Source organism: Nestor notabilis, unplaced genomic scaffold, assembly GCF_000696875.1.
Source record: "Nestor notabilis isolate BGI_N333 unplaced genomic scaffold, ASM69687v1 scaffold16365, whole genome shotgun sequence".
NCBI lineage: Eukaryota > Metazoa > Chordata > Aves > Psittaciformes > Psittacidae > Nestor > Nestor notabilis.
In genome coordinates this window covers 18,458-28,219 of record NW_009929075.1, presented here as the reverse complement: position 1 = coordinate 28,219, position 9,762 = coordinate 18,458, and the positions used below count along the sequence as shown (strand labels likewise).

The 9,762-nt window shown below is 50.6% G+C and overlaps 1 protein-coding gene across 1 annotated transcript in view; it reads right to left on the bottom strand.

Annotated features, from left to right (window-relative positions):
• The window catches only part of SLC4A5 (solute carrier family 4 (sodium bicarbonate cotransporter), member 5), a gene marked incomplete at its 3' end in the record, with an annotated part of 19,434 nt that extends 9,878 nt beyond the window's left edge, over positions 1–9,556 (bottom strand). The window contains exons 1-6 of the mRNA XM_010014824.1: positions 9,484–9,556; positions 9,096–9,287; positions 4,533–4,662; positions 2,349–2,509; positions 1,996–2,151; positions 4–93 (exon numbers count right to left, since the gene is read on the bottom strand). Coding sequence (XP_010013126.1) covers positions 4–93; positions 1,996–2,151; positions 2,349–2,509; positions 4,533–4,662; positions 9,096–9,287; positions 9,484–9,556 — 802 coding nt within the window. The remainder of the gene's footprint in view (positions 1–3; positions 94–1,995; positions 2,152–2,348; positions 2,510–4,532; positions 4,663–9,095; positions 9,288–9,483) is intronic.
• Positions 9,557–9,762: the final 206 nt, after the last annotated feature.

Genomic DNA, 9,762 nt, shown 5'->3' with positions numbered 1-9,762 from the left:
GGCTGCCGTCGCTCGCGCTCTGCCGCATCCGCAGGTCCTCGGTGGAGCGGTGGAAGGCGGCGCCAGCGGCTGGGCTCCGGACGGGGCTGCGGGCTGGGGGAAAGGAGCTGTTAGAGGAGATGCGGATCCCATAGGGAACCATTGGGTGATGCTAAAGGCAAGAGGCCAAGCTGGAAATCAGCTGCCCAGCACAGATGGGACCCTTCCAGTGCTCGTACAGCACCAATTTGCTTTTCTCTCTTACTCTCATTTGCGCTTTTGTTTCATCCAGCCTGGTTTGTGTTGGAGGGACCACATCCAGCTCCTCCAGCTCCAACCCCTGCCCCGGGCAGGGACACCTTCCACTGGAGCAGGTTGCTCCAAGCCCCTGTGTCCAACCTGGCCTTGAACACTGCCAGGGATGGGGCAGCCACAGCTTCTCTGGGCACCCTGTGCCAGCGCCTCAGCACCCTCACAGGGAAGAGCTGCTGCCTCAGAGCTCATCCCAATCTCCCCTCTGGCAGGTTCAAGCCATTCCCCCTTATCCTATCTCATTAGCAAAGAGAAGCTGCTCTCACCCAAGTCTTCCCACTGCAGAGGCTCCGTGCACCACCCCACACCTTATCAATACTCTTTTTGAGGCTATAAATGGGGTCAGAAGCACAATTCCTGTTATTTCGGATGACCCAACACTTTATTTGGCTTTTTAATCTAATAATTCTCCCAAAACCCTACATTTGAAACTTGTCCATCCTCATCCACTAAAAATAATGATGAAATTCCCACTGGGCATGACTCTGATTCAATGTTCCAGTGGTATTTATTTGTGTATCACAGAGTTGCTACTGGCACAAGAAACATGAGGGAGCCTTCTGCTTCTGCCCATGACCATCTTTTCCTTGGTGGCCCTATTCGCAAAATCCAAGTGATGCAACATTCCAGCAAGGAGCTAGAAATACAGAAGATGTCCCTATTTTTCCTATCTACAGGGACTAACCACAACATTTCCAAGCCATGCTCCGTTCTGAAGGCTTGTGGGCAAATATTAGCTCAAATATCTCGTCCTCCACCATGGATGATGAAACCTGCAGACACCCATAGGGTGGGAATACTGCTTCTTGAGGGCCTCTTCCATGTGCACTTAGTGGGTGCTGCTGCTTCTGTCTACCCGGGGAGCAGCTGAAGCCTGGCAAATCCCGGGCTCCACCAGATGACCTTGGTTTAAACCTAAGTAAATAATCTAGCCTGAAAACAAACAAATCCCCTTTTATAATGGCTCCAAAATAGGCAGGTTCATCCCCAGAGCAGACGGGATTTTTCTGTAGGCTGCTGTGCCAGAAACCCTCTTGGCCAAGTGACCGCCAATGCCATTGACCGTCACACAACGCCCTTGTCCACCTCATGCTTGCATCTCCTTGGCTTCTGGCTACCCCTACCCTTAAAGCCACTGGTGACAGAGCTTTCATAGAGTCGTAGAATGGTTTGGGCTCAAAAGGACCTTAAGATCATCCAGTTCCAACCCCCTGCCATGGTGCCTCACACTAGACTCCAGTCTCTATGAGACTCCATCCAACCTGGCCTTGAGCACTGCCAGGGATGGGGCAGCCACAGCTTCTCTGGGCACCCTGTGCCAGCGCCTCAGCACCCTCACAGGGAAGAGCTTCTGCCTTATCTCCAACCTGAACTTCCCCTGTTCCAATTTGAACCCATCACCCCTTGTCCTATCGCTCCAGTCCCTGATGAAGGTCCCTCTCCAGCATCCTTGTAGCCCCCTTCAGACACTGGAAGCTGCTCTGAGGTCTCCAGCAGCTTCTCTTCTCCAGCCCCAATGTCCTCAGCCTGTCTTCGCATGGCACGTGCTCCAGCCCCTTATCCTCATGGCCTCCTCTGGACTTGGCTGGGGTCTTTCTCCATGCAGTCAATATCTGGGTGCCCTAACCTGAGAGATCTCTTCCCCCCCAGGCTTGCTCACTAAAGACTCAAGGATGCCACCAAGGTTGGACCCCAGGGACTCACTTGTGTTGGAGGACACGGACTTTCCGATGTCGGCCAAGGACCGGTGGATTGGCTTCTTGGTTTGGTGGCGGTGCTTCCTGAGGAGCACATAGCTTATCTTCTCCCGCAGCTCTGGCTTGAGCAGACCATCCTCAATCTGCTTCTCAATGACATCGTCTGCAAGCACCAAACAAGGGTGGTACATGGGTTACCACGCTGCAAACCCTCCTACAAACCTCAAGACAACACCGATTGAACCGAGTCGGTGGCTCTCAACTTAATCCCATGCAAGTACATGCATCTAAATCTGTTCCCAGCACTTTAGGACATGGGGGAAAAGCCATTTGAAACCATCAATACCTGCTGGCTCCTACCTATGATTTGGGGCAAGGAGTAGCCATCTAAGTCCAGGAGCACCGTTCCTGTCTGTAGACATGTCCGCAGCTCAAACAGGCTGTGCAAGGACAATGTGGACACATGGGGCTTGCTCCACCTCTCCCCACCTTCCTCCACCTTTTCTTCAAACTTTATCCACCTGAAATGAGAGGTTGGGCACAGAGCAGGGATGGGGGATGAGAACTGCTTCTCCTGTGGAGTTTCCTGTGTGCAGCTTTGCAAACCTGGATTAATCCATCCTGCTTGGTATTCAGGATGGGAATGGAGAACTCAAGTAACATCATTAGATAAAATAGTGCTTGCATGGTTGCAGAGTGGAGTGAAACCTCTCGGCTCCACCACTGAACTCAACCCTCCTCAAATTGCTCCTATGAGATGCGGGAGGGTTTCCCCATGGAGCTGAGCTTGCCTTAGCCAGGATCTGCATCCACAGGGACCAGCCTCGCACGCAGGGCAGTGTAATTGCCTTTGCAATTGTTTAGCAATGCTCAGACTTCATTCCCATGGTGAGAGACAAGAGGGTTTTCAAGCCCTTGGAATTCAGCCCTTCCACCTGTATTCCTTAACTTTACAAACCAAAGACTTCAGAGCAAGACATCAGTTTGGGGAATAAAGCTGCTTTTCCTCTACAGGAGGTTTGCAGGCTCCATGGATTAGCCTTCACAGGGCTTAACCTTACAACTTTTAACTGGTACAAGTGGGATTTGGGCTCCCAGGTGGAAAGGATGTAGGAGGAGAAGGGGTTTGGGAATAGCTGATGGCTCATGAAAGCTACAAAGGAAGGATGGGGAGAGCCCAGCATTGTATCAGCTTGCAGGAGGGCGCATTAAAATGCTGCAGCAAAGAGAAAATCCCTGGTGTTCCCACTAAAAAAGCCCCAAATGATTATCTAGGAGTGTCAGGAACAGTCTGTGCTGGGGACAAAACCTCAGCACGCCCAAAAGGGTGACATTTGGCCCTAGTGCCAGTGGTGAGCACAGAGGGTGGGTGCTTGGGTCAACGTGCGGGACCCGAGGCACGTTTCCAGCAGCACCTTTGCCTCGGGATCAACATACCATGATCCTTTCTCCAAAGCAAAACTCCATCTCCCTGCTGTGCTCAGCTCCTTGATTTCCATTTATTCCCATTTATAGTGGATTTAGCCCAGCAAGGAGCTGCTCTCCTGTGGCTAAAGAGGCTGAACCATTCCTCACTGGAGACTGGAAATCCAGGACTTGAGAAACCTCCATCTTCCCTCTGTGAATTTGGAAACCTCTGTCTCACCCCCTCCCTGATGAAAACCCCAGTGCAAGGAGGAGGATGCTTAAGAGCTTTCCACATATTCCATGGTCACAGAATCATAGACTGCTTTGGGTTGGAAAGGACCTTAAGATCATCTAGTTCCAACCCCCAAAGGATGCAAATAATCAGCCCAAGTGATAGGATGAGCACCCGCAGGGCCTGATCCTGCTTTCTCTCCTGATTCCTCAGGTGAACTTCCACACCTGGATATACCACATGTGCTTGGAAAGGGCTAGGGATACCATCAGCATCCCTGACACCCACCCCAAAGCTCCCCAAACGCCCCCAGCCCTACCAGCCCTTACACAGCTGAGGCTAGGGAGAGAAAATCCCACTTGGATTTGATATTTTCCCCTTGGATGAGCTCCCAATTCCATTAAGCAAACCCCACTTGCAACTACTACTACTTCTATTACAGATGTAGGTCAGGGTTTATTATTATTGCTTGAGGAGAAGTTTAAATCTTGATCTGGCCAAGTTGGGGGGGGGAGGGAGGAAGACCTGGGAAAATGTTCCTTATATCCCCTCTTCCCATTTCCCAGCTCTTTGCTCTAATTCTCCAGTTTTCCAGCATGTTACCCTCATTTTTACACCCTCCCAGCCCTTTTTGCAGGGCTTTGCTCTCATGCTACAACTGGGCATGGAAAAAGCCCCAGCTCTGGGGTTGATCCAGCCTGGGAGATGTGGTTGGATCCTCCTCCTCCTCCTCTGCCACGCTAAGCACCCAAACCACCTTGTTTTATGCCTTTTCCTAATCCAGGCATAGCTTTTTTAACCTCTTCCAAAACAAGGCTCATTCCCAGCCCCTTTTTCCACCCGGGGATCTTTAGGTGATGTTCACCCAATCCATCTCCAACCCAAAGCATCTCCCCCCATCTCACCTGGCCGACTCTTTCCACTCCATCTCCTCACCATCGTGCTGCAGCGTGTCCATCTCCGTGAAGAGCGTGGGGTTGGGAGGCTCATCATCCTCCCCCAGGATGTAGCGGAGGCGCTCGGCAGCCGGAGACACTGCCAGAGGTGAGGAAAAGAGGTTTTACCATCAACCAAAGGCGAGATGATCCTGCACCACTCCCATATGGAAAGGCCCAGGGTGGGTAAAGAGGGATCTGTGGGACTAGTTAGCATCCTGGGGTAGAAAAAGGAGGTTATGGGGAAAATGTTTAAGGTGAGAGACATTGAGGACTGAGGAAATTCTAAGTAATCCTCTCCCAAAATCCCTGTGCAAAGAGGTACAGGAAGCTGGCAGAAAGGATGAGCGGAGGCTGTGTAGAAGAATCCATAGGTCTGAGCTGGGAATTAAGGGAAGTGGCCAGCCCTATATACAGTATAGCCAAATTCCCCTTCCAGGATCATTATGTGCCCTGTTTCCATAGGGTATCCCACATTTTCTCCCTACCACAGAGCTTGATTTTGCTAGGTGAGAGCTGTCTGCCATCAGCAATCAAATCCTTAAGGTCTCCAGCACTGTGTACTGGGATGCACGTGTGCTCAGCACACGTTTTCCCACTGGATTCCCAAGGGGAACATGTATCTTTTGAGGGCAATAATACAAATTCACCATTTCTGCAGGAAAAATCCAGCTTCTTGCTGCAAATAACCCACCACTTGTTGCCTCCTGTGGTATGTTAAGGAAGGGGAGCAGCAACACGTCACCTCCTTGCAAAGCTTCTGACTGATGGGAAAAGGGGTTTTCATCTTTGGAGCATTCCCCATGGAATGCATCCATCCAATGGCCATGGAAGGGTGATGGATTTGCCCTCTCTTCCTGAAGAAAAAGCCAGGCTGGATTTTCCTTTAATCCTCTCCATCCTCAGGTGCTTCTCTAGCAAACCCTCATTGTTTTGGGTGCAGCGAGGAATCAAACACTGGGATATGAACCTGGAAGTGGATTCATCCCCTCTCCAGTTGCCCTGTAACCTATACAAGAGGTTAAACTCATCCCTGTGCCACACTCCACGGAAATGGTGTCTATTTAATCAAATCTTGGATCTTATCCCTCTCCTAATACAGCAGGAACTAGTCCAGCTTGAAAATGTCTTTGTTAGCAGGATCCTTCTGTTCTCAAACCTGGGAATAAGAAAGGTGGATAATACAGTACCCTAAAAAGCAGGTAATTAAATTGCCATGTGCGAGAGGAGGGGAAAAATGGGAATATTGCTTTTCCCCCCACTAAATGAGACAAGAACCAAGTCACAACAAAAGAATAGGATGTCCCTTGCTCTAGGCTGAGCCTGCTTAACTGCTTAAGCCCTATAAACCCCACCACCAGGACTAAAGCTCTGTTGTCAAGTTCCTCCTTCCACCTCCATAAGCTTCGTTATTATGATTATTAATATTCCTGTTAATTTTAGAGCTGAGCTACGTGCCTTGAGGGCTTCAGGCTCTTTAAGCCTAAAGTGCTGTTCCCGTAAGAGGGGATGAAATCGGTGTGGTGCTGGCAACCCCCTCACCCCAGCCTCATGCTGTGCTCTGCAGCCCAAACCTGACATATCCTGCAAAAATCACAGCAAATACACGAGCCAGACCACGGAAAATGATAGAAATGAGGGAATTTACTGGAAATTTACAGGGAATTTGCTGCCTCGGGTGGCATCTCTGGATGGAATTGTTCAAAAAGGGGGATTTGCAGTTTTGCAGGAGGGGAGGGTGAAGCGTTGGAGCTTTGGAAGTCCTTCACTTGGTGGCTGCTGTTTCCAAGTCTGCCCAAATTCCCACCTCGGGTGCTTAAGAACGGGTCCCTGCTCCTGTATCAACCTGCCAGAGGGTCCCCCAAGCAACTTGTATTAGGGGGCATTGGGGCTGTGACACACTTTAACCACTGGAACCCACAAAAGATAAAGGCAAATTTGCACATAAAGAGCTTTATAAGGTGGTTTTGGCAGCTTCTCCCCCACCCTCCCCCTGTTTAAGGAATAAACCCACCTCTCAACACATGACATGAGCTTCCTTACAGCTTCCCACCGCTCACTGACCCGAGCAAAGAGCCCGTTGCTAAACCAACAATGCTGGGGCTTGGCCAGAATTCATGGGCTTTATTCACCTGCAGGACCCTTTCGTGCCTGGGGCAGCACCAGCCTCCTGCTTTTTCCTCTTGGGAATTTGATTCAGCACCTAAATTAAACCTAGAAAGCAGCTTGGAAATATACACTGAATAGCAGTGTCCAAGGCTTGGTACCTCCTTGGTACACAAGACTAAAACTAATCATTGAATCATGGAATGGTTTGGGTTGGAAGGGACCTTAAAGCTCACCCAGTTCCAACCCCAACCCCCTGCAGTGAGCACCTTTCAGATGCAGTGATACTGGCTAAAACCCACAAAGCCACCCCAAATTCAGCACCTATTTCTTGTAAGACACAGTTCAACGAGTGCCCAGAGCAGATCTGTACCTCCACAAGCCAGCTTTTACCATGGGAGAACACCCTCAGCTGCAATTCCTGCTTTAGACCCATCAAACCTCCACTGTGATTTCAGATGCAGTGGATCAGAATGGAGCCCACAGGCACAGAATTAGCTCAGCATTAACAGGGGTGAGAATCATAGAATGGTTTGGGTTGGAAGGAACTTTCCAACCCCCTGCAGTGAACAAGGACATCTTCTACTAGACTGGGCGGCCCAGAACCACATCCAGCCTGGCCTTAATATGGGATAAGTTTACATATACAAGAACCTACATTTCCATGGAGAATCAGAGAGGACAGACCAGTCACACTGATTTATACCTCCTTTGATCTGAGGTTCACAGAGCCCTTCACACCCCAACTTTGATCGGCACTAAAACCTCACCTAGTGATGCTTTTCCAAGCCAAAAATCCTGTTCTGGTTTTAGGTATAATTAAAAAGGTGATAAAATAGGGGATGGGGAAACCTGGTGCCTCCTGGGGTTTGCAATCCAGCTGGGCAGTGGGACTAAGCCTTATTTAAGGCTTTGGCATATGAGCCATCCATTGTTGTGGTCCTTCTGAACACACACAGCCTTTTCCTGGGGTTTCATGGCTTACAATGGTCCCTTCCCCCCCAGAAGAGAGAAGACTGGGATGTACATCCCATGGTCCGTTCCTGTTCAAGAGACCCCCAGCTCTGGGAGACCTTTCTCCTTCCAAATAGACATATTTCTGCTTTCCCACTGCTGGGGAGCACTGGAAGCTCTATACAGCCCCATGCGTCCCCACCTTATATTTGGGGTGAGCTTTGGAGCTTGGTGCCCCAACTGAAAGCCCAACCCAACCCCATGCTGGCTCCCAAGTTGCTTTTGCAAAGGAAAAGCAAAGCCATATAAACCCAGGAGCTTTTTCCCCTCTCCAGCTCCCCCACTGTGGACACCAAAGAGCCATGGAAATCACCCTACCTGGAATCGTTTCCATCTTTTCTCCCATTTCTTCCCGGCTCAACCAAACCTTCACTGAACAGTACAAAAAACCCACAACCCTCAAACTTCCTCCTTTATCCACTCAGGCTTGTTAAATTCCCAAGGCTTAAGGAGCAGATTATAGAGAATATAAAGCACTTTCCCTTCGGCTCTCATGACGGGAAGTTACCAAATCAAACGGGATGCGTGTAGGAGAGGTGAGCGGCAGCGGGATGAAGTAAGAGAGAAAGGGGAGGGAGGGTAAGGTGGGAGGACAGAAACCAAAGGGTTGGGGTTATTTTGTGGAAGCAGTTTTGTTTCCCACCCAGAACAAGGTGGGAAACCCCCCTCCAAGCTCCGGGCGGAGATTTTATTTTGGGGACAAACACCCAAATGAGGAACGTTTCCAAAAGGAAAACGTGGCTGATGCAGAGTTGAGGAGTTTTGGGGTGGTTTTCCTCCATAAATGACTTTTCCCTCCCAAAACCAGCCCTGTGTTATATCCTGGTGGCATTTACTGTGGAAAGGAGGGGACATGGTCCCGCTCTCACCACAATGAAAGGTAATAAGGAAACTTTTCCTTCCATAGGGATAAGCCACGCTGAGCCGCTGCCCGCGCTGCTGAGCTGTGACGTGGTCTGCTTGACATAAACCCAAATGCAAATTTCTATAGGGGGGGTGTGAATAAAAACCCTGCTCCTTTGCTGTGCAAAATGTTAATCTTTGCTAAGGAGATTTAAGGAGACTGAGCAAAGCCCCAGGCAAAAGCCTGTTGGGAACAAGGAGTGATGCCCAGAGGATATCTGCACCCTGCCATCACCCTGTTTCCTCTTTAGCTATCTCCCAAGGGCAAGCACAACCTCCTAAAGGCAAGGACAACCTCTTTATAGCCTATCCATCACCTAAGCAGCCTGAAATCCCATTTTACACCCTGCTCTCAGAGACGTTCACAGGGAAAACTAAACCTGGGAAGCGTTGGGAAACGCAAACGCTGGACCGACCAAACTGGCCACGTGGATGGAGGATGACTTCGCTCTGGATTAATGGTGCTGCCAAAGCCCTCCTGCTCTTTTGGGAAGCCCAGTGACGACTCACTGGTCCTGCTGGCGTTGTCGTTGCCGCTCTCGTAGCAGCCGTGGCCGCCGTCGTCGGTGTCCGAGTGATCCTGGCGCTCGTAGTGCCGCTCGCTCTCGCTCGTCCTGTCCCGGCTGGAAGCTGATCTTCTCCGGCGCCGTTTCCTCCGGTAGCCCCGAGGCACTGGCACCCCAATGTAGATGGAGTGGTAATCTGGGGAGGGGAGGGAAGCTTTAGAGGGTGGGTCTGGGTCATTCTCACTTGCAAGAAAGAATAAAAGCCAGGGAGATGTTTGCCTTCTTCCCACCAGGTTTAAAGCATCCCATGGGAGGTGCTGAGCCAAGTGCCAGGAGATCTGGCAGGGAAGACCCTGCTGCCATTTGGGGCATCCCCGAGGTGTTTTGCTCACCTTCCTCATCGTCGTATCTCCTTCTTGAGCTGCTGAGGCCCCTCTCGCTCATCCCATCCTCATCCTCCAACATGGTCCCACTGCTTGGAGAGAGCTGAGCCGTGGGGAGGAGAAAGGAGATTATAAAGGGTGCTGGGCAGGGAAATAGCCTCTGCACACCCCCTTGGTGCTTCCTGCTACGGGAATACTTCACTTGTGGATTCCTCTGAAACCACAGGGTCCTTTCCTGGATGGGGTGAGGATGCACCAGGGACCCTCCAGCAGCTCCTGCAAGCACCC